General features: G+C 32.9%; 1 protein-coding gene across 1 annotated transcript in view; it reads left to right on the top strand.

Moving 5' to 3' along the window:
* Ptprq (protein tyrosine phosphatase receptor type Q) overlaps positions 1-26,433 on the top strand; it is a 209,397-nt gene that overhangs the window by 148,209 nt on the left and 34,755 nt on the right. The window contains exons 30-35 of the mRNA XM_027929031.2: positions 1,576-1,642; positions 5,198-5,356; positions 5,983-6,205; positions 8,258-8,331; positions 18,688-18,787; positions 20,384-20,512. Of these exons, the coding sequence (XP_027784832.2) occupies positions 1,576-1,642; positions 5,198-5,356; positions 5,983-6,205; positions 8,258-8,331; positions 18,688-18,787; positions 20,384-20,512 (752 nt within the window). The remainder of the gene's footprint in view (positions 1-1,575; positions 1,643-5,197; positions 5,357-5,982; positions 6,206-8,257; positions 8,332-18,687; positions 18,788-20,383; positions 20,513-26,433) is intronic.

Genomic DNA, 26,433 nt, shown 5'->3' with positions numbered 1-26,433 from the left:
CTGGGTAATAGGAATAATGAAAAACTTCCTAGGATTTTTGTGCAGATTAAATATTTATATTTGTTGTTGGTAATTATTGTTATAACTGTTTTGGCTATTGGGAATAAGAAAGAAAACAGAAATTAAAACAAAGTATAATCAATTTATGATTAAAGAATATATTTAAAATCCTGTAACTGTTTGCAAACACTGTTTTTGCATTATTTGCAAAGTACAATATAAAGCATTTTTAACACCTTGCCTTTTGTTAGAAATGTGTAAAGATGGTACCTGTACTGACCTACTGAAGCAAAATCTAAATATTTACATTTAGCAAGGTTTACAGATGATTTCTTTGCACACTGCTATTTGAGAAGCACTGTCCAACTCTTTCACTTATTATCTCACTTATATATTATTTCATACTATAAAGAAATAAAAACAGGACTGGGGCTGTTTTTATTTCTTTAAACAAAAGAAGTAAGTGGCTCAGCAGTAGCACACTTACCTGGCATGTGTGAGGCACTGGGTTCGATTCTCAGCACCACATATAAATAAATAAAATAAAGGTCTATCAACAACCAAAAAGAAAGAAAGAAAGAAAAAGAAGTAAAAACAATGAACCACGCCATCACTTTTAATTTTAAATACTTCCTTTTTTAGATTTACAGACACCAGCAAATATTTCTTTATTCATTTTAAGTCCATATCTCATGGACTTGGTTTATTTACAACACTATCATATCATATAAATATATATATATATATATATATATAATCCAATGAAAATATTTTCAAAATATTGATAGAATGAAAAGATGGGCCACTAATGTATAAAATTTATTAATTCCAATAGATACATTATATACTGAATTATGTTTACCAAGAACAATGAAGTTGGCCAAGAACAGTTTTTTTTTTAATTTTATAGCAAGATTAAAGTGAATGGAGGAAGATTCCAGTTCCACAGCTCCCTAAGCACAGAGTTAATTGAAAGCCTTCACATTTGTGTAAATCACTCTCTGAATATACAAACAGAAATGCTTTATGTGTATATGCTGCATTACACAGGTTATAGCATCAGATACTTCAGGGCAGGGGTGAAGAAGGGCATAAAGGCCAACTTTCAGAGGGATGATTTAATACAGGAAAACGGGAGGTTGAAGGAATAGGATTTCATCTCAGAAGCAAAAAAAGGGGATCTTGAATGTGGACTTAAAGGAGGCCAGAGTTACCTAGCTACTGAGAGCAGGAGCAGATGTTAAAGTAGATGGAGAGAGTGTAGATGGAGTGGCTTTTCCGCTGCTCCTCCTCCGAGTTCAAATGGAAGCCACAGTCCTTCCTGGTCTCTGTGAATGAGCTGTTAAGATCTCTGCCTTTGTTCTCAGGGCTTAGTACCAGCATATCAGTTTTTAAGAAATACTTTCTTATTCCAGTTCTTCTTATATATATTATATTCATTTGAGTGGCTACAAGAAATATAATAGGCTACATGCAATTGTTTTTAAAAGAGGAATCATTTTAAAATTATATATCTGTTATACATACACATAAGAAAGAACTTGATAATAGTAACAAAATGTTTCTTTGTTTTAGGTTTATGCAATCAATAGTGCTGGTGCAGGGCCTAAAGTTCAGATGAGGATAACCATGGATATCAAAGGTACTACGTGAGCTGCCTTCATATAAAATGCTGTTTTCTTTATCAAAGAGTGATTATAAATTGAATTCCACGTAAGAATTAAAGATAAGCCAAGCATTTAAAGGATACATATGTATATAACAAGCATGTATTAAGTAATGACATTTATTATTAATATAATATTAATATTAAGTAATGATATTTACAAATAACTATTACTTAACACATGCTTATTTAAAGGTAGAATTTAATTGTCTGAATAGTAGAATTTAATTAATAGAATTTAATTGTCTGATATTAATTACTATGTTAAAAAGAATGCCCTCCTTTTATCTTCTACTTCTTTTGCTATAAATTTAAAACTTTCAAAAACAAATTTTATAGCCTGAATTTTCTTTTTATCAAGAATTTAACTTGTTCAAATTGTCTCTGTCTAGACTTTGACTAGTTCTATTTAGTCTTGACTGATTTATCATATTTTTTTTTCAGTTAATCAGATGTTTTTATTGTGTACCAATCAACTTAATGATGTTGGCTACAAAGTATATAAATTGATCCATTTATCCTGGTGACTATTTTTTATAGAAGATATAACTAAAGTTTTTCCTCCCCAAAATGACCCACAAAACCCAAGAAAGGTTGCTTAGAGGAATTTAGGGCCATTCAGTCAGTCAGACTGAAATCAAGCAATTGATTATGCCATCTCTCTAAAAAGTTGCAACAAAAAATACAGAGAAATTAAAAACAACAAGGAAGGAATTCAAGTGTTTGGACCCTAAAGAGAATTCCAACCAAGACTTTTCTTTCTAAAACAAAAAGTAACTTTTCTCAGTCTTTGAGAAAAGTAGAGAACAGTGATTAAAAGCGCCAGCATTTGCCTGGGTTTGGGGTTAGCCTCCTGAGAATGAATACTGAATTGGCCACTTGGTATCTATTTGACTTTGGGAAAGTTTTTTAATCTCTTTAAGCCTGTGAAATGGAGCTTTCCATTTCCTACCTCACAGATAGTTGTGAGGGTTAAGAGAGATTCTCTTTGAAAAAGCCTTAAGAGGATACCTGGAAACTTGTACTATTAAGAATAAGAAATATTCACTGTTAGAGGAATCCTTAAATTTTATCTTTTAATCAATGAATAATATATCTAAAATACCATTTATAAGTATTAATTGATTTTAATTGATAAATTCTGTACTTTGGAATATAGAAATACATTATGTCTTAAAAACCATTAGTTGTTTCACAAAATGACTTCACAGATAAGAGAATGAGTCATGCCATCTTAATTTCTGTCTATTATTTAGTGGCAGATAGATGTGCAAGCATACAGATAGCAGTAGACTCATTATTTTTAGGTTTTAACAAAACTTCCCATGTCAAGGTGATTCTGATTTTCACTCCTTACCTAAGGCAGGGAGACTTACTACTAGTCTAGAAAATTTATAATAGTATAGTGGGAGTGTTAGAGTCTTAAAGAAATAATTTTCTCTAGTAATATGCATGATTTTATTGGTAACATGGAATAATGAATTAGTAGTCTCGTTAAAGTAGTTGTAATGCCCCAAACTAGATTTCTCTAACTGCAATTTTGCTTGGGATCTCTCCAGCAGCCAGCTGAGGGTTTGAAATTCCCTGAAACCCCAGCTTCTTTACTAAATTCATCCTTCTTTTCCCCTTTTTACAGTTGTCATACCCATGATCTGTGGTCTGAAATCTTTTGCTACATACTCCTGCTCTCTGATCCTTTATTCTTCACACATATTTCCCCCAATACACCTCTTACACATCCAATCTCACTTTAACTTTTATATGTCAGAATACCATACTATTGCATCAGGTGAGGATTTTGCAGGCTGAAGCTATTACTCAGTGGTAGATTGCTTGCCTTGTGTGCATGAAGCCTGGGTTTGATCCCAGACACTACAAAACAAACAAGAAATATCATTTGAACTTGGCATTCAAAAGAGTAAACAAGAGAATCAAGTAAAAACAAGAGATTTGATTAAAATCTTGATACTTAATCTTTGTTAGGTCTGTGACATAAGCCTATAAAATAGAAACAGTGTTACTCATTTTATGCCATTCTTGAGAGGCTTTTTAAAAAGACTTCAAAAATATGAAAATTGAAGTTTGGTTAAGTAACTTAACTGATGCTCAAATAGCACATATGTGTATGGGCATACATGTGCACACATACATATACATGTCTGTGTGTGTGTATATATATGTATATGTATATATATATATGTATATATATATATCTGTAAGATTAAATCAAACAAACAGAGCTCTTAGAAATATTGATTTGGGATATATTTGTATGAATTAATAGTAAAATGTGAATTTTTGTGGTACTTTTAGAAATTATTCTGGAGCTGGGTGCGGCGGTACACACTTCTAATTCTAGCGACTCACGAGGCTGAGGCAGGAGGATCACAAGTTCAAAGCCAGCCTCAGCAAAAGCAAGGCACTAAGCAACTCAGTGAGATCCTGTCTCTAAATAAAATACAAAATAGGGCTGGGGATGTGGCTCAGTGGTCAAGTGCACCTGAGTTCAATACCCGGTACCCCCTCAAAATTTTTTTTTCTGGAAAGATCTGTTAAAGTTATAAATCTATGTGTTATTTGCCAGAAATTCTACACTTGAGAACTTATTCTATGGAAATAAAAGCATAAATAAATAAAGCTAACTGCAAGGCTTAAATATTACCACAAGCATTCAAAACTGGAGGAAAAGTGAATTCCCATTACTAAATGGGTGGTTGAGTCAGTGTGATGCAGCTGTACCATGTACAGTAGTCATTAAGAAGAATAAGTTAGGGGCTGAGGTTGTGGCTCAGTGGCAGAGCACTTGCCTCGCACATGTGAGGCACTAGTTTCGATCCTCAGCACCACATGAAAATAAATAAACAAAATAAAGATTAAAAAAAAGAATGAGTTAACATAGTACCTGGGGATTCAGAAAGATACAAGTCATGGTGAAGTGGGTAAAGCAATATGTGGGGTAATCATACTGCATGATATAACCTTATTTGGAAAAGCAAACAGTGAGAAAAGGCCATACTGTGGACAGTTTATGTTTCTATATAATTATATAAATGTGAAGACAAATATAGAAGGCTGTCAGCCAGGTGTTTGCTATGGATTAACTGTAAGAGGGATGTTACTGTGACTAGAAGAGAAATCAATGAACCAGCTGAAGGAAGTAAAAGAAAAGAAAAACTTACACTAAAATGTTATTTATATGTAAACATTTTTATGCATTTATGAAATTTACATATGGGTGAGAGCATAAATAAATTAAAATTTTTTAACATATGAAGAGGAGTCAGATGCCTGAAAAATCACACCTGGCCCCATTATTTCAGGCAAGTCTCAAATACATAATTATACCACCAAAAGATGATAATTGCTAAATATCTGCTGTTTCCAAACACAACTGTTTCATTTGTTATTCATATTTTCCATCACTTTATCTGTAAATTACCAGCATGAAATGAGAATTTAACTTTTTTCCCTGTTTAGAAACAAAAGAATCATTTATGGTGATGTTTATTTATTTATTTTTTTTATTTAAAGCTCCAGCAAGACCAAAAACCAAGCCAACCCCTATTTATGATGCCACAGGAAAACTGCTTGTGACTTCAACAACAATTACAATCAGAATGCCAATATGTTATTACAATGATGATCACGGACCAATCAAAAGTGTACAAGTGCTTGTGGCAGAAACAGGAGGTATCCTCAGATGTCAATATCTCTTGTCAAATTGTACAGTGTGCATTCCTGAATGCTAAAGAAATTTCAGTATCACACAACTCAAGTTGAATAAATTATTAATAATATCACTCATTATACTACCCATTTATTTATGCATAATATATTTTACCAAAATGAGAACAGGAATTTTAAAATGTGTATTTTAGGTCTGGGGATGTAGCTCAGTTGGTAGAGTGCTTGCCTTGCATGCACAAGGACCTGGGTTCAATCCCCAACATCATACACACAAAAAAGAATGTGTATGATTTACTTAATCCACACACTGGTAGAATTGTTTTGATTTTGGCAAAGTGGAATCATGATAGCTTCTGAAGTGTGTAGAAGAGGGTGATTCTTGACTGAAGGACATTCTTTCTATATGTGAGAAATCATTGTTCATAATGATGCTTTAGATTTGTGTGAGGGAGCAGGACAGGATTACCTGTCTATCAAGGCAGATCAGCTATGTCATCCCTAGTTGTTCACAGAGCAAATGATGTTGCATCTAGATTCCCCTAGTGTAATTATGAAAGCACTCTTTATAAATGTGAAAATGCATTCATATGTTACTTGTAATCATTATTCTCTTTTTTTCCTGAAAATAGCTCAGCATGATGGAAATGTAACAAAGTGGTATGATGCATATTTTAATAAAGCAAGGCCATATTTTACAAATGAAGGCTTCCCTAACCCTCCATGTATAGAAGGAAAGACAAAGTTCAGTGGCAATGAAGAAATCTATGTCATAGGTGCTGATAATGCATGTATGATTCCTGGCAATGAAGACAAAATTTGCAATGGACCTCTGAAACCAAAAAAGCAGTATTTGTAAGTACAGTTTCTGTCAAGTACATGTTGTCAGCAAGTCTGTAGGAATCTTTCATCCATCCATCTCCTCATCTTTCATCTTTCCAGTAAGCATTGGACATCCAGTGTGTGGAGTGGATCTGATCTTCTAGGCATTGGAAATTGAAAGATTAACAAGGCATTATCTTTTCATTCTGTAAATATATAGTATTATATGGGAGTCATGAAAATCTGAAAGAAATTAGGCTTTGATGTGATAAGTTACATAAAAGTAATATGAAAATGTGGTATTGGAGAGCATAAATAGGTAGAGGAATTTAATTTGTTTGGTGGAGGACAATGTGACTAATGTGTCTTTCATTCATCTTACTGTGCATGCTTATGTACAGGTTTTCAGAAACACTATCATACTCTCAACTAACAATGGTTTCCTTGTATGCCACTCCTAGCAATAACTCTGCTTTTATCATACCAAACATCTGAATGAGTGATAGAAATCTTTATTACTTTATTATTTTGGAATCTTGTAGCCATTAGTAACTTAATATATTAAAAATCAGTGCTGACATTTTGGCTTTATTAAGTTCTTTGTTAAATTTATTGATTGATTTATTCTATTGAATCGATTATTATAAGACTGTAATTTTTTATACTTATTTTTTAGTTGTAGTTGGACACAATACCTTTATTTTATTTATTTATTTTTATATGGTGCTGAGTACTGAACCCAGTGCCTTGCACATGCTAGGCAAGCAATCTACTGCTGAGATACAATCCCAGCCCCATAGGACTATAACTTTTAAAAGCAGCAACTTCACCTTATTTGATTTTCAAAATATAGTTTTTTTATGAATTATTTTTTAAAAACCAAGTTCTTTCAGTTTTTCCTACTAGTTAAAGCATAATTAAAATTTTTTCTTTCTTTTTTTTAAGTACTGGGGATTGAACCCAGAGTCTTATGCATGTACAGCAAATGTTCTACCTCTGAGCTACATCCTCAGACCTATGTATTTTGAGACAATGTCTCAATAAGTTGCCAACGCTGGCCTACAACTTGTGATCCTCCTGCTTCAGGCTTCATAGTAGCTGGGATTACAGTTGTACCATCATACCTGGATAATAAATTCCTTATGAATGTCTTAGGCCAAGTTAACTTTAGAAAAGTGAGAGAAATTAAGCAACTAAAAAAGTAATGTTTTGACATTTAGTATGAAATTGTAATTACTTTTGTTTAAATTCTAGGTTTTTGCTTGAATTTTACCCATCAAGCATGTGATAGCCTTAAAAATAATGTACCACAAAATTTCATATTTATTCTTATTTATTATTTTGTATATTTGTTTCCCAAACACACTCTTCATATAACAAATAAAATCATAAGAATTTGATAATGGTAGGGAGTAAATCATTATTTCAATTTGTTGGTTTTATATTTTAAATACCATGTGTCTTGCGTTTTTAAATGAGGCAAATTTCAATTGTCTGTGACATCATAAAATCACCCTGTAATTTTTAGGCTTCCTTTTCTTCTGTACCTTTTTCTATTTTAAATATTGTAAAAGCAAAACAAAAAAAAAAGTGGGCAAATACAACTGTGCATACACAGAAATAAGAAGCACTTTTCTTATTTACATGTGAAAAAGCCATGTTTTGTATTATCATTAAAAGTAACATTATCCTATAACCAGATTCAATAGTACTTTCAAAGATGGTTGAGGTATGTAAGTTATTATGTCTTATATTTATTAAGTATCCTAGTGGAACACATTTTCATATATATTAAATCATTCCATCCAAATGAATCTATGAGGAAGGTGATTTTCTTAAACTTCTGACTTTCCATGAGTTTGACCAAATTTTTAGTCACAAACTCAACAGGCCCAAGTGCAGGATAATTATTCATCTCATATAGATTCAGTATAATTTGTCCTGAAGGTAATTAAATTCTAAGATTACATGTTGCAAATTCATTTTCTCTTGAATAAAATATTCAGTTTTCATAATTGTTTGCTAAATTGTTCATTCATGTGATGTGCAAATTGTTTGTTTTTAATCTTATTTTTTACTTCATAGATTTAAATTTAGAGCCACAAATGTCATGGGACAATTTACTGACTCTGATTACTCTGACCCTGTTAAGACTTTAGGTAAGACAAATTTTGTAGTTTAATTTATAATCTCAGCATGTTTATTATAGTTGAAACATTTGTTAAATATTTAGTAAATTTATTAATTTGTGGCTGGATATTCATGTGCAAACTTATTTCAAGATTAGTTGTATGGAAAAATAGTGTTTCTAATGTTCTTTGAAAAGACAGATATTCTGTCCATTTAGATCTGGGTTTAGATTTTGTAGGGTATTGGTTCTATGCTGACATCTGCTAACATTACCTAAATAAATAGTTATTTGGTTTCTTAAATATACAATCTGATGTGTCAAATATTGTTGTCTAATAAAAGAGTAATAAGCTTATAGAAATTTTGCTTGAGTAATTCCAAACCACTTGAAGATTATAAGTCCCTTAATATAGTTATTTTCTTTTATTCAACTCTTTCATGAGTTTCTTCAATTACACTCATCTAAATAAGACCTAAATCAGATACTCACACACTTTAGTCAAGTGCACATGTATATCATCATCCTCATTGTCATCAAAGTTACCATCCCATAATCATTTCTAACATTAAGTATTCTGTACCAGACACACTTCTAGATTCTTCTCTCGTATTAACTGATGAACCCTTCCCTACAAGTTGGTTCGGTGTTTCTCAGCCAGCATGATTTACGCCATAGGGGATATTTGACAGTGTCTGGAACCATCTGTGTTTGCCAAAACAGTGCTGTTGTCAATGGTGATGGCATCTAGTGGGCAGAGTGCTGCTGAATTTCTACAATGCACAGGACAGCCTATAACATCAATTGTGTTGGAAATGGAAAACGTAGGTATTAATGTTTGCTCCGTTTTACAGATGAAGAAACCAACATTAGATTATTTTTATAATTAATTGTCTGGACATGGATTCCAGCATGCCAACACAGGATTCCATACCACAATTCTTCAGATAAAAGATTTGAGGACTGGATTCAAATGTTTGGCTCTGTCACTTAAAACAGATAATTTAATTTTTATAATCTCAGTTTCCATTTGAAAAATGGTAATGGGAGTATCTTCTTTGAAGGGTTATTGAAAGTTTAAAATGAAATAATATATGTAAAGATGTTAATATTTTATATTTAGTGAATTTTTAAATGCTTCATAGCTTCTTTTGGATAGTATATAATTAAAGATTATGTAAATATCTTTATTTAGGAGAAATTATTTCCCTAGGACTTCACTGAGAGGTCAGAGGGATTCCTATTTCTTTTGCACACTCCCTCAAACCTCCCAAGTTAGCCATCTATAATACCATAAGGGACTCAAGAATAGTGTGTCTCTGGGCTATCTGAAAATGTGTAGACTTTGTGATGCTCAGATCCTAGTGAGCTGTTGCTTGATAGATTATGAGCTAGGGGTAGATTTCAGTGAGAGTCATAACTGCAGAAAGATAGATTGTTCTACCATTTTTAGGCAGAAATTCTCATCAGAGTGTGGAAATAGTAATTGTATAAAGAGCCACCTTCTGCAGGCCCTATATAGAGAAACTTCATCTTGAAGAAATAAAATATTGGGGGCACATGGATTGCTAACAAGTGTTTATAGAGGAATAAAACAAATATCTTTGGCTAAGCTGTTTAATTCTATAAAACCACTGGCCTGATTAATTTCACCCAATATTTTAATCTTTTTCAAGATAGCCAACTTGATTTGTGATTTTGAAATTGTATCAAGCAGTTCTTAATTTGGTAGGTGAATCTATTACACTCTAATACCACCTTGACAAAGTGAATGTCTTGTGGTCATCTGTATAATTTGCTATAGCTTACAGCATTCAGAAGCCATCACTGCAGCTAAATGGTGATCCTGGTGCATTTACTGGTAAATGATAAAAGACAATATGGATAACTCATTTGTCTTGGATGATATTTTATAGGAGCAAGGCTGAACAGAACTAGGCTTGCTGTGCTGGGTATTATGTGATTTGTCTCTCATCAGCTTTCTGACTTCATACAGATGATAGATAGGACGACATGTTCATTCACTTATTGGAGGCATCCAGAGTAATAGAAATAAGAAAGAATGGGGAGAGCCAGGCATTAGGAACCCTGATGTTCAGGGACATGATTCCTTAGACTCTGTTAATTGGCTTCCCTTTGGCCAAGGATGGGCTTCATCCAGCACTCTAGTATCCTGCTGCTTCTCAGCGATGGCCTTGTATTTCTGCCCTCCATTCACAGTCAAAGTATTGGAATACAACAACCAATTATGGAAAGTAACAAAATTACACAGTTTGTTATCTGGTTCCTTCACTGGAATCATAACCACCACCACCCCAGGGGCCCAGATACAAATGTTTGTGTGTTCTGGTAACAGCAGGAATCCAGAGCATGTGAGATATGTGACGTGAAGGACAAAGCATAGGATCCTGAGAAGGGTAGGGATGGAGGGACTGTTGAATTATAGACTGAACACAGTAGATATAAAGTCTTTGGGCTGGTAAGACTTACTGACAAGAAAAGGTCCCATGTATCTATTATCAAATTTGTCATACTTTAGTATATTACTTGTTAACAGTGACATAAGGATGGCCTTTTAGACTCCCCTTTAGAGTGGTCTTCCAAGGAGTCTCTCCTGATAAATAGTGGCTTTGTAATTGGTTTTTGTTGTGTAATATATATTTAGCTAGTAAAACAGTGACAGATGGGAAAGGAGGACTTTAATAGAAGGCCATAGAGTCAAAACAGTTCTTGGAAAAAAAAAAAACATTGTCAAAAAAGAGTAGAAAGACTCGAACAGGAAATAAAAGTGACAATTTCTATAATGAGCAAAAGTCTATGGCAAGAACGATTTTATGGCTATGAGGATGGGGACAAGCACAGAGTGAAGTAATTGGTATAATACCCCTTGTGTCATCAGAAAATGACAAAGTACGGTTGCATCCTTTTTCTCCCATATATGTCGTGTGTTAGGATAGATGATATCATCCACAGCAGGCTAGTGGTGTCAGCATTCCTGGCAAGTAAAGACTTAAGTGTGCATGTAATCCTAGACTTCAGTGAAAGAAGTCCAGGGCCCATCTAGGTCATCCAACCACCCGTGGATAAGCATTCACTCATTGGTATTTTGCACACCACAGGCAATGAACTCGGGCTGAGTTGCTCGCATATCAATTAAAACTTTCAAGATATAAAAGCCTTCTGGCAAGGCTACATTTCTACAGGTCATTTTGGTGGTAGTTTTCCCTTTCAGAAATGTTATATGGAATTAAAAATAGAGGCAGAAAAATCACTATAGACTGACTAACTAAAAAACGTTTAAGTTTAGTAAAAGGAACTAAAGTACAAAGTGAAATGGGGCCACAGTGAAGAAGCATCTGCATTTAGGGAAATTTTTACGTACCATAGGCATAAACAAGGGAAATGACATAGACATTACTTTAATCCTTAAAAAACATACTTGTAATGTACATATTTTGTTTTCATTCAAGACTGAGCATTAGCATTTTTTTATTAACATAATTCACAAGATATTCAAACTCTTTTTTTTTTTAAATCCTTCTTGGGCACACCAGTTTATGGAAACAGCTTGTAAGCAATGTTTTGATTACAAGGTTTAATTATAGTGGATTCCTGTGATTTGAATACCAGTCACCCCTTTCTGCACCTTACAGGGCTCTCATTAAAGCTGCACTAGATGAAACCTTAAACCCCATGGCAAAGGCACTCCGTGATTGTTTTCTTTTGTCATAACACTTCTCATTTAATTACTGTGCTAACAATGAAAAGTCCCAATATACTCACTCAGATGTAGAACTAGGGAGTTATGTGTCATTTGCAGCAAAAGGATCACTTCTTCTAAGGCACCAGAGGAGCAAAGGAGAGTTTTATTTTGTTAACAAAGCAGTGATGTGGCGCTAGACCTCACAAACTCTGCAATCAGACAGGCATTATTAGTCAGGCAATTTTAGTATGTATGCAGCATTTGTGACCTCAGGTTGGTTACATAGCAAATTAACTTCTGAAATCTTAATTCAGAAAGAGTACCGTAATATATATCTCATAAGCTAATTAGGAGATTAATTCAGATGAGGCAATGGATGTATCAATATGAAATGTTCATTAATAAAGATAGCTGACATCGTTTGTTCATGTTCCAAGCTTTTAAGGGATTTTACATGTAAACTTGTATATTCTTCACTCTAACTCTGTAACATGACCTCTTATTTATGATAGTTCCAATACATAGGCAAGAAATCTGAAGAATCACATCCTTAAGCAGTTTATCCAAGGATTTTAGCCACAAATAAAAAAAAGAAAGAAAGAAAGAGAGAGAGAGAGAGAGAAAGAAAGAGAGAGAGAGAGAGAAAGAAAAGAAAAAAAAAGTGTTGTCAGGCCTGGCTTTCAGATCAAAACAACACAACTCCAGTGAGTCCTATGTTTACAACTACTGTACCATACTGGCTGAAAATCACTATGTGCCCAAGTAACTTGCATTTTCACTACTAGTGGTGATGTCTCTGCTCTCACAGGCTCCCTATCCTTGCTGTACCACTTTGTCTTCTCAATATTTTTAATTATTTTTAGTTGCTGTCTTTTTCACTTCCTTGTCTTGACTTTTTGAAGTTATCATTCACATTCACAAATGAGCAGGCTTTGTTTTTGTGCACGTAGGTAAGATAATGCCATGAAGAGTGACTTTTTCCCACACCCTGGCAAAAAATGTTGATTATCCATTTTTAACATGTTGCCAATTTTAATGGATAGAAATGACATCCCTTGAAGCATTATAATTTGTATTTATTTTTTAAAACATTTATTGAGTATTATTGTGTGTATTGATGGGTTCAACATGATGCTGAGATAAATGTATACAGTGTAGATTGAGAATCTTTCTAACTAATATATCCATCACCTCAAATACTTATCATGTATTTCTCCTATCTAAATACATTTTTAAATAATGAAATCGAGTAATTCTTAGTAATTCTTTGTGCAGTGTGTGTATATCCCAAATGACTAGCACTGGATCAAAAGAACAGAGAAACTCCCTAGCTAGGTGTGGTGTCACACACCTGTAATTCTAGCAGCTTGGGAGGCTGAGGCAGGAGGATCAAAAGTTCAAAGCAGCCTCAGCAACCTAGTGAGGACTGAAAGCAACTTAATGAGACCCTGTGTGTAAAACAAAAATATTTTTTTAAAAGGAGGGCACTGGGATGCAGCTCAGTGGTTAAGCATTCCTAGATTCAATCCCCAATACCAAAGAGAAAGAAAAATTTCCTACCCTTTAATTCTGAGAACTTTTTAAAATAATAAAAAGGCACTTTATCTGTATCTGTATGAGGAGCCAGACATGGTATTATAAGTTTTATATGTCATTTAATTCCAGGGTCTTCTTATAGGTGTTTTAAAAAGCTTAAAACTTTGGATCCCTATATTGAATTTAAATAATAATTTGAGTTAAAAGATAATGCTTATGAAAAGTTAGTGCTTTGCAATTTGATGAATTAAATTACAACAGGATAATTAATTATGCAAGCAAAACAATTTAATTTGTTCTGTCACAGTGTTTTAAATCAAGTTAGGAAATGACTTGTGCATATTACAAAAAGAAGCAAGTAAAAAAATTCTATTTTATCTGAAAGGATTTGGAGAAGTGACCTCATTCTGTACTGGTAATGCTCTGTGGGTTCATGCACAGCAGTGAATCAGAAAGTGAACTTGACAATCAGGGTACATTTTGTCCTCTCCTGGTGGCACTTTTGAAATGCATGTGCCCAGAAGATTACATATTGTTTATTAATATATTATATGTCATTTCCTCACTTGGCCAGTGCTTTGAAATGGAAATCTAATCTGAAGTTTTTTTTGTGTGTGGTCTATGAAAACATTTTTTTCCCACTGAGTTCTAAGGCCCAGTGATTCATTGGAACCTGATAAGATGATTCTTTATTCATCTTCATGCTTCCTTTCCCAAGCATATCCAATTAGAGATAGCATGTGAAATTCATAAAACAAACCATATTTTAATGTATGAAAACAGTGCAGCTAAAATATTTTTAAGATATGGGCTGTTAACAGCATCTTTTAAATGAAGCTGGAGATAGTAGGGGACCATGAAGCTCTGATAACTGTTAAAAATTCACTATTCATTTAAATGTACCATGCAGGATAGCCACAGGAACCCTTTCATATTGGTAGCAATTCATAAGCAACAATCTAGAGAAAAAGATAAAATATTAATCTGCATATTTTATACATAGTTAATGTGTTGTATCATTGAACTGAAACATTTTTTCCAGCAAAATTATAAATCATGTAACTTAAAATTGCTTATAATTAGTAGTTGTGCCTAAAATAACTGTTTAATAATTTTCATCTTATTTTGTTCAGTGCTAAATTGTCAACCTGAAAATTTTAATATCACTTCAAAATCATATATTTGTTCATTAGTAAATTTAACAAATGTTTTTTGAGCATTTGCCATCTTTCCATTACTAGTCTCAGAACTTGGGGGTAGTTTTAAATAGCACAATGACCTCTGTCCTCAGGGAGCTTACATTCTGGACAGTAAATAATAAGAATAAAAAATATGTAAATATTTTAAAACATAAGATATATGGAGAAAAGAAAAAGTAAAACAGAGTGTAGGGGGTGTAGAAGAGGAGAGGCAGAAAGTACATGGAATGTGTATATATTTTAATTTTTTAAAATTTTATTTATTTATTTGCTCATTTATTTTAGTCATACATGACAGTAGAATGTAATTTGTTATACTATACATACATGGAGTGTAACCTATACTAATTAGGATCCTATTCTTGTAGTTGTTCATAATGCTGAGTTAACCTGGTCATGTACAAATACAAGGCTATGAAAGTTATGTCCAATTAATTCTACTGTCCTTCCTATACCCCTCCCATTCCTTCCCTTCATTTCCCTTTGTTTAATCAGTGGACTTCTTTTCTTCTCCACCCTACCCTTCCTTGTTGTGGGTTAGTATCCATATATAAGAGAGAACATTTGCCCTTTGGTTTTGGGGGGTGGGTTTATTTCACTTAGCATGATATTCTCCAGTTCCATCCATTTACTGGCAAATGCCACAATTTAATTCTTCTTTATGGCTCAGTAATAGTCCACTGTGTGTAAATACCACATTTTCTTTATCTATTCATTCATTGAAGGATACCTAGGTTGCTTCCATAGCTTGGGTATTGTAAATTGAGTTGCTATAAATATTGATGTGGCTGTGTCACTGTAGTATGCTGATTTTAAGTCCTTTGGGTATAGACCAAGGAGTGAGATAACTGGGTCAAATGGTGATTCCATTCCAGGTTTTCTAAGGAATCTCCATACTACTTTCCAGAGTGGAGCACCAATTTGCAATTCCACCAACAATGTATGAATGAACCTTTCTACCCACATCCTCACCAATATTTGTTGTTACTTATATTCTTAATAATTGTCATTCTGACTAGAGTAAGATGGAATCTCAGTGTGATTTTAATTAGTATTTCTCTAATTGCTAGAGATGTTGAACATTTTTTTATATATTTGTTGACCACTTGTATTTCTTCTGTTAAGTGCCTGTTCGAATCCTTTGCCCATTTACTGATTAGCTTATTATTATTATTATTATTTGGTGCTGAATTTTATGAGTTCTTTGTATAACCTGGAGATTAATGCTCTATCCAGGGTACAGGTGGTATCCTAGATACGGTGGAGTCTGATCAGGCTGCCACCACAAAATACCATAGACCAGGTGTCTTCAAAACAGAAGTTTGTTTTCTTACCATGTAGAGTCTAAGATCAAGGTTCCAGCACATGTGGTATCTGGTGAGGTCCTTCTTCTGACTTACAGATGGATGCCTTCTTTCTGTGTCCTCACATGGCATTTACTTGGTACAAGTGTGGAAGTAGAAAGGGAGAGGAAGAGGGCAAAGAGGGAAGGAGAGTAGAAGAAGGAAGGAGAGAGAATAAGCACAATAGCGTAAACTCTCTTGCATCTGTACTTACAAGAACACTCATTCTATCTGATCAGAGCCCCACCCTTATGATGTCATTTAAACTAATTTCTTCCTTTCTCCAAATCCAGCCACACTGGTGGCTAGCACTTTAACATATGAATTTGGGGGTGATTAGTGTTCAGTCCATAGCAAGTAGTCATTGAGAAAGTGTTTGAGCAAACCCTTGCAGAGAATGAAATGGTCACTCAGGCAGATTCTCAAGTATTTTACCTCTTCAGGCAGAGGAAGAAATTACCACAAAAACAATATACTATGAGTGATGTGGTCACTCTTCAGTAAAAAAGCTAGTCTGGCTCCAGAGCCTGAACAAGGTAAGTATGGAAGGGAAGTAAGAGAGTTAACTGGGGTCCAGAGAGTAAATCAGAGACCAGGTCACAGGGGCCATTGGAGGGACTTTAGCTTTCCTCTGTGAGCCATGAGGAGGATTTTCAGAGAGGGATGATGTTTTAAAAAGCTTATCCTGGTTTCTCTGTTAAAAATAGATGGCAAGACAAGGGTGGACAGGGAGTCTTGTTAGGTGTCCTTACAATAATTCATGCAAGACAAGGTGGTGGCCTGGATCAGGGTACAAGAAGCAGAGCTTGTTAAGAAGAGAGTGGAGCAAAACTATAAGTAGAAAGAAGAGCATCATGAACCCTCAAATACCTTCTAACTAAATTTCAAGATTATTACATTTTGACATTCTTTTCATTGATTTTTTACAATTCATTATTTATTTCTGAAATAATTTATGGTAGGTTATAGACAGCATGATATTCCAGTGCTAAAGCTTCAGCATGTTTCTTAATAAAAAAATTATTATATTGCCATAGTTAAAGACAATCAACCATAAATCTTTAATATTTTAATACTATGTAATATGTATGTAGTAGCTTGTTATTACATGGATGGTAAAATTGATTTGTAGGAAGTAACAGTATGATTCCTCCTTATAAAGCTGTGTTTTCTTACTTACCATCAGCAAATAGTAGATGGGGTGATATTTTGACATCATACTAATGTTTAATTCCCTATCAACCTTTCTCTTAATATTTTAAAATGCATTTATGATTGTTACCTGAATCAGTTATTTCATTAGGAATATGAAATGGTCATTTAAAAAATTTTATCCCTCTGCATTTCTTTAATTTTATTCTTTCTACATTTATTAAGTAGAATTCTCTTCAAACAAAGAGCTTTATCTTCTTAACTAGGGCTATTTTCTTTAAAAAAATAATTCATAAAATACAGTTCATATGAACCATAAAATTACAAATTTTAATCAGAGTTGATTACAATTATTTATAGTAAGAAAATGGTGTTGCCATAATTAAATCTTACAAATCAGTATTTTTATTTATTTTTTCTCTTATTGATAATATTAATGTTTTAAAAATGATTTTTAAAATCATTTTTTAAAATATAAAATCATTCATTAAAATATATTCAACCTGTTTTAAAATTTTCAGTTTTTATTCTTTAACATATTAAATCATTATCTCTTTGGCCATTAGAAGCCCCTTCAAGATTATTTTTTTTATACCTTTATTTGCTCATTTTTTATGTGGTGCTGAGGATCAAACCCAGTGCCTCACACATGCTAGGCAAGCACTCTACCATTGAGTCACAACCACAGCCCCTATCTTTTATTCACTTCATGCTATTAGCCTTTGTTAGCTTCCTGGTTTTATGGTACCATTATATATTTTGAATTTATTTTACTCCTATTCCTACTTTGGAATTACTGTCTCTTCAAGGCTCCTTGCATTCATATAGTAAATACTGTGCATACTTTGAATACAGTGCAACAGAATTTCCTCATGAATTTTATATAATATATTTTACTATATATATATTTTTTATTACTATATATATTATATATATATATATATATATATATATATATATATATATATATATATATATATATTATTACTCCTGTTGCTCAGGGTTAGGGTAAGAAATATACTCCTGAGCAACAGGAGTAATAAAATTTCTTCTGAGAGATGGAAGGATGCAGTTGAAAAGAAGAAAGTGTGGGGGCTCAGCTTCACACATAATAATTTTGATATTTTAGTTATACTTATAAATAAACTTTATAGTAAGCAATTGGTTATACAAGAATGGCATTTGATAGGTTAAAATCCTAGTCATCATTATACAGGTAAAAAGTAAAAACCATGAGGCTAGATGAGATTACAAAGGAGTGAGTTTAGAAAGAGGAAAGGACCAAGGATTGAGCCCCCAAATTAAATGATCTAGGAAAAGAGAATAAGCAGGTTTTTTTTTTTTTGAATTGTATTCTTGAGCAATATAACAAGAAAATATCTTTCTTTGTGATTTGAAACCCAAAATAGTATTCTATGACAATGTTTACTGATAATGTTGCCCCTCTTTTCCAGGTGAAGGACTCTCAGAAAGAACTGTAGAGGTCATTCTTTCAGTAACATTGTGTATCCTTTCAATAATTCTTCTTGGAACAGCCATATTTGCATTTGCAAGGTAAGATTTGTTTGTACTCACGTTCCCAGGATGCTTTACGGGCATTATATCAATCACAGTCCAATCAGGAGACAGAATCCTCAGTAGTTATATGAATGGGAAACATTTACTTTTTAGTTTTCTTAAATTGACAGAAAAAAAACTTGTTATTCATTTATCATGTGTACTATGATGTTCTGAAGTACATATGCAGCATAGATTGACTAAGGAAGGAATTCCTGTCATCTGAATGGGAAAAATTTAATGTGAAGAATATTAAATAAAAGAAATGGTAAGCTACTAAAAGTGGGTAAAAGAGAATTCTAAGGAGCCTAGAAGTAGCAAATGCAAGAAAGCAACTACTCTCCTTAGTCTGAGGGACAGGACAGTAAAGGAACTAAGACTGAAAGAAGTCCCAAACTAATGTTGTCATGTGCAACCTATCAGTGGGCAAACAGGGCAGAGGACAGGGAGCTCTTTTGTAGAAGTTATCCATCATTATTGGAGGATAGGCAGACTAGAATTGCTTGTAGAAGCATCTAATTCTTTTTGGATGGGATATATGGGCTGGATCTTCTTGGAATCCTAAACCAAAGGGATGGAGAGAGTTTTCACTTCAGAAGCAGTGAGAACTCATCCAGGTGGGCTTGATTTCCAGAAGAAATAATAATAATGCAGGACTGAAATCCATAAGGGCAGTGGTCCTAGTGCCTGGAAGATAGGGACCATGTTTTATAATTTCTATTTCTTCATCAATATGTAATACATAATAAATAATGAATGTTAATTATGTGGCTGATAAAATAGCTACATATTACCTCATAATATCAATATTATTTATAGGCTGTCAGATTCATATGACTTCATTTTGAACCTGAGTTTTCTGATTATAATAAAGATAATATTCTTCATAATATTTTCATAAAAATTCAATGAGGCAATTAAAAATCATTTATATGTATTTGCATGCATGTAAAAATGTTTCATTATATAAAAACAATGGATTTTTTTAGCACTGACATTAATAGTACTGAGCTATTTCCACTTTAACATATTTTCTTTTCATGGCAAATCAGTGAGACAGCTAGAGTGAGAAGAAACTGGTCATAGCCTCAGTCTCCCTGACTCATCTATTTCAAATATGCCAGTTGTTCAGGCCTTGATCAACCAAGTCTTATTAAATTGTGGATGTAAACCAAACAATTTGTTTCAAAATTTTTATTTTTTAAAAGTCTTTAATAGAAAATGTTCTGTGGAATTAAAACAGGCAAAACAAAATTGAATAGTTCTAAAATTGCCACATATTCTGAGAAGTGATTCTAACAAAGAAATGATCTGATTAAATGTCTTCACTTATAAAGAAAACTAATGAAAAAAAAACCAGTAGGGAAAGAGGACTGGGAATGATAGAAGAACAGAGAGAAAGGGGAGGTACTGGGGAATGAAATCGACCAAATTATTATCATGTACATCTATGAATATGTAATACTATAACAATGAATCCCATTATTATGTATAATTATAATGCACCAATAAAATATTTTGAAAGGAAAACTAAACCTAATTCTTATGCTTTTAAAGATATTCCTTTCTTGGACTTTATTGTACTTGTTTTAGAATTCGACAGAAGCAGAAAGAAGGTGGCACATACTCTCCTCGGGATGCAGAAATTATTGACACTAAATTCAAACTGGATCAGCTCATCACAGTGGAAGACCTGGAGCTGAAGGACGAGAGATTAACGCGGTGAGCACACTCCACTGGGCGAACAGTGGTCCAGAGGGCCTGGAGCCATGACCCCACCCTGACCTATGCTTGTTGGAAGTGTTTGTGGGGCTCCAGTTTACACAGGTCACAGAGATCTTCTTTCAAAGGGTGACCTCTGTCTTCCACACACTTCTCACTGGTGTTCAGAGAATCACTTAATCTTCCTAATATTTTGAGTTCAATATGAACCTCGGACTCTAATGTTCAACAAGATTTTCTTCCTGAGGCAAATATTTTTATACATTATGTTTTACATTTTGTTTAAAAATTCATTTCATGTTATAGATTTCTTATACATCAGATTTGTTTCAAAATGTCCACTTTTTAAATAACAAGTTTAATTACATTTATAATAACTTGATATTGTTTATGTCAGTTTTGAGAGCATCTCTTAAACCTCCCTATTTTAGTATAAAATTAAATTTATAAACTGTATATAACATTTTAGTATTTATAATTGATTAGTATTTAAAAACTAAATGCAAAGCAACAATTTACCTTCAGAAGGAGAAGTATAAATGTGTGTACTACATATGGTCACTGGTATGTATGGGAAATACTAAAGTGCTTGATTTTTAAAAATCCTAAATCTTTTTAAAAGAATTGTAAATTATTTGAAATATTGGCACATTTTAAAACTTGTGTATAAGTTATTCATTAAGTTATTAGTAAAAGCTATCATCAGGCTGTCTTAACAAGTTGTCTTAAGAAGTTAATAATTTTTCTTATAAGATCCAACAGAATGTGATGCTTATAAATTCAAGAGTATTACACAGTACTACACAGTTCTCTTGACACTTTAAGAAAGAGTAATTTTTAAAAATTAGTTAATTTTTAAAATATAACATTAAAGGTCTTGAGTATCAAAAAAGAATCATTTGTTGTTGTCATTTTCAAAGTTGGTCTTTACCTAATAGATTGACTCTGCAAGTGTATTTCCAGCATGTCTAAAAATATCTAATATGTGCCTTAGAAGGAGGTGTCATCTGGATAAGCAGGGTCTTTCCAAATGTTATAAAATTAAGATTATTTAGCATATCACTAAACCACAATAAAACTTGCTTTGTAGGATATAAAAATTTACTTTTTAAACATTTGAATGCTGATCTTTGTTTATACTCTAATAGAGTCTGTTCCCATTTATAAATGGATAGTGTACCAAAGACGTACATGTAAAATGATTGTATATTATATAAGTTATCATTTTTTACATTAGGAAGTTATATATAAGAGATTAAGAAATTCCCACCATGACCTACCAAAGCTAACCATATCATAGAACAGTAGAGTATTGCTAGATAATACTCTAGGATACTAGGTATGTTCTGGACTCGAAGGGGTCATGCTACATAGTAAAAGAAAATTTCTTCTCTTTTCCTCATGGGCCAACTGAATTTTAGTATGTCCTCCCGCCTCCAGTTCTTCACTCCTTTTTCAGTTCTTTGTGACCCCTCTACAGACTGGGAGCCCAAGGGCCTTTCCTGAACACCTGAAAATGTACAAGGGATAACTTCGGATCTCTTGGTGCAATTAATTTGAATGATTTTAAACAATTTTAGTTGAATCTGTTCATACTAAACTGTAAATGTCAAGGAGACTATAAAACTTGCTGAACATTTTTATTTTCTTTAAAGGAATCTTTATTAAGCCCCCACAATCCCTTGTATGCAGATCTTTAGAAATATAAAACACACACACACACACACACACAGAGTGGAAAAAGCATTCTCTATCAAGGAGGTCACTGTTCTGGGCAGTGGACCTTCTGTAGTGAGGCTGGTTTCCCTAAGCTCAGTGTGTGTTCACAACTTACCCCATCCTCCACTTCTGAACACTGAATGCAGCCATTATTTTTTAAAAATTGTAAGGTTTGTAAAACTTATTTTGTTTGTTTTGACTTTTTACAATGACTATCATCTTGCAGCTATAGAAAAATTTCAAATCATGGACATGTGGGGCAATGACTTTATAGCTTGCTGATTATTGGGTATTTATAATCCAGGGGCTGCCCTATTTGACCTTGACTCCGTATTATTTATTTTCTAGTTCTGTGTCTATTTATTTATATAGTACATGATTTGTAAAAGGCTATAGAAGTAAAATAATACTTTGAATATTTTGCCCCATAGAAAATTATTATGTATTAACTCTAGTAATAGCAAAATTGAAAATATTCATTTCCATGATTTTCACTTTTTCATTTGTGTGTTATGATTCTGGAATTCATGACTTCAAAACACTTGTTTGTAATAGCAATAATACATAATAGTATGTTTTTTCGGTTGTATTACAGAAATTCATTAAAAATAAATATTGAGTCATTTGGGTATTAACTCTTAATTATAGAGATCTATAATTTTTCATGTTAGTAGACTCATAATACATTAGACAGTACAGGAAAATAATAATTACCTGCACATATCCCAGGGGCCTGACCTTCAGTAGAGCTGAAAAGGTCTTCGTTGTTTTCCAAGAACTCAAAGATCTCAATTTGTTTCATATCAGGGACTGATGGTGGAGGTTCTGGGAGCAAAGAATCAAGGAGGTAGAGTTAGCTCCCCAGATTTGTGTGTAGCTTTCATCATGTGTCTTTGTTATCTTAAAAAAGAACTTAGTTCTTTTAAATCTACCCAGCTAACATATGTGCTTTCTGCTTGAATCTCAGCCTTGTTCTTTTTCTTCTAACCTGCCAAACTTTTCATGTAAAACTGAGCTTGTAAATTTTCCTGTGTTCTATATCTTCACATGTCCAAAAGCAAATGATTTGAGAGAATAGCTAATCGATAAATTGAATATTAAGTTAATATTAATATTAAATAATAACTTAATTCAATTAATGAATATTCATTGAGAAAAGCAAAGTTATATTGATTTGCGATTTTATATTTAAGATGTTATTTAATTTTTATGCCCCACTATATACTTATGTTTTAAAGCCCATCCTGTAATTTTTGTACATGTAAACTCTAATTATGTTTTACCTTGTTTCACAAAATGTTTGAAGATAGCCTTCCATGTTACATATTTTCTTTTCAAAGAAGAACAGAAGTAAAATAATGATTCAGTACTACTTAAACTCTTTTTAAAAAATTTTTATTTGTTCTTTTTTTAGTTATACATGACAATAGAATGTATTTTGATATATTATACATACATGGAGTACAATTTCTCATTCTTTGGTTTGTACATGATGTGGAATTACATTGGTTGGGTATTCATATATGAACACAGGAAAGTAATTTCCAATTCATTCTACTCTTTTCTATTCCCATTCTCCCTCCCTTCCCATCATTCCCCTTTCTCTAATCCAAACAGTACTACTGAAACTCTTTTTTCTATTTGTTGTTTTTAGTCATACTTGACAGTAGAATGTATTTTTTAAATATCTTTATTTAATTTATTTATTTACTCAATGTGGTGCTGAGAATTGAACCCAGTGCCTAACACATGCTAGGCAAGCGCTATATCACTAAGCCAAAACCCCAGGCCCCCTCCCTCCCTCCCCCCAGTAGAATGTATTTTGAGATATCACATATGCATGGAGTATAACTTCCCATTTTTGTGGTTGTACATGATGTGGAGTTACACTGGTAATGTATTCATATATGAACATAGGAAAGTTATGTTTGATTCATTCTACTGACTTTCCCATTCCTATCCTCCCTCCCTTCCTTCCACTCCACCAGGTCCAATCTGGTGCTGCTTAAACTCTTAAGAATATTCAGAGATATGCTAAAATAATATTTTACATCCTTCATTGGATTGATAATTATACAATTATGTACATTTTACATTTAAGTTTAGGTAACACAAACTATATTTTTTAGAAAGGATATTTAATATCTGAGGATGACCTAGTTTACATTCACTAGATTAGAAAATGATCCTTGGTATTTGTTATCTGATAAACAAAACAACTTCTTATGACTCCTGTAAAACAGCCACTTGAGTTACTAAGGTGAGAAAGATTTTGAGGGCAATCTGTTGGCAACTTCAATACAGGTGAGATACAAACCTGTGCCTCTTATTAAAGACCATTAAATTGACCCTGTGGATCATCTTTAATTTGTTTAATTGTAAGATAAATTACCTTCCCAAGAGAGTTATAAATTTTTTGTTTAAAGATTTATTTGTTAGAAAAGTTTTTTTACTATGTCTTTCTACAATTAATTTATAGGAGTTTGTTTTATATTGTGACTAAATTGGGTGAAGAAAGTAAAATAAAATTAATCAATGCTGCTTGACAGAAATTCAGTTTCTTTTAGGACTCAATTTTTTTCCCAAAATTTTGCACATCATTTCACACTAATCTGCCTATTTTAGTTGAGTGAATAATGGCACATATTTTTAAGTCTCAAGACCCTATCCAGTAAACATAAATAGAACTAAAATTCTTAACAAAAGAAAATAATTGAATGATTTGTAAAAGTTATTTTAATAGAACCTTTCTTTCTTCAATAACATTCTCTTTAGTGGATTTTTAGAAGAGTGCATATTGAATATTTATTCCATGTATCATCAAAAACTTATTATTTAAGAGAAGCCTATGAATGTGCTTTGTAAACAGTAAACCAGAATACATCTGGTATTGTTATTATTGTTATTTATATTTGTAATATCATAAACTACTCCAATCTATTTTTGCCATGGTTTGCTAACACAGTAATTGCTGCTGCTTATGAGCAGCTACTATATGGTAAACATTGCATTTGCAATGATTTCACTGAACTGTTTCAACACTTTGTTACCACAAAGTCATACTCATGACCCCATTTTGCAGATTAAAAATAAAGGTGATACAAAGGGCAGTTAGGTAACTGTCAATAATCATGATGGTCATGTAGATAGTAAGGAGAGCCATGATGTTGCTCAGTTGTCTGATTCTGAGGTGTCAAGATACACACACGTGTGTGCACATGAGTGTATACCGTGTCTAACTCTGAAATACACCAGAAGAGACCAATGTAAACACTCTTAAAAGACAAAGAACCATGGTATTCTTTTCCAGCAGTAATTTTTATGCTGAGAATGAGTCTAAGGAGAGAACTACGTTTTTGATTTATTTCTCCTGATATGGGGCAGAGAGGAAATGAAACTTTAGTGAAGGATAAACTTGGAGAAACTGAAAAACCTTTGGAAATGCAATTCTTCAATAAGAATATATTATATTTGACTGACATATGAAACTTTATGAAAAATAGCTTTTTAAAATAGCATTTTAATTGTCATCATTGTTTGACAGATTCTAGTCATTAATTTTGCTTTTGTCCTAAATTTAAACTATTTTTGCAAGCAGTGACAAAAATATGTGAATCTAGAATACAAGAAATACCTGCAAGTAGAATGAAGTTTAAGGTATTTAATGCTCATGTTTTTATAGTAGCAAATCAAAGATAATGTAGTCTGTTTGTATACTAAATAAATAATGACTCTTTACTTCCAGATACTCTTCATTTTTCTTTAGACGCAAGGAGATTTTTGTCATCCAGTAAGTTATGTGGTAATGCAGAGTTCTGCTGTGATTATTTTAATCTTGTCAGGTGGTGTGCTCTGTATTTTAAAATACATGATATTGAACTCTTTTTTTTTTTTTTGCTTCATATGCTATTTCCCCAAAGACCCCAAACAATTGTACCTCTGTACTTACAATGTTTCCTCTGTAAGACTGCATGCTACTGATATGGTAAAATTAATGTTATCAAAATGCACATTGACTCATAATGTGCATTTCTTAAAAATTTGCTGTGTTTGCTTATGTGGTGTTAGCTTTAATAGTAAATTAAGTTTTTACCTAGATTTCTTTGCAGGTTTCTCATTATATTACTACCATCATATAAGAACTCAGTTCTCCATCTGATGGGTGATGTCAGGATTTACACTTCACAGGAGCTCATTTCTAC

Source organism: Marmota flaviventris, chromosome 3 (genome assembly GCF_047511675.1).
Source record: "Marmota flaviventris isolate mMarFla1 chromosome 3, mMarFla1.hap1, whole genome shotgun sequence".
NCBI lineage: Eukaryota > Metazoa > Chordata > Mammalia > Rodentia > Sciuridae > Marmota > Marmota flaviventris.
Note: the sequence above shows the minus strand (reverse complement) of the source record. Positions and strands in the feature narration are given on the sequence as shown.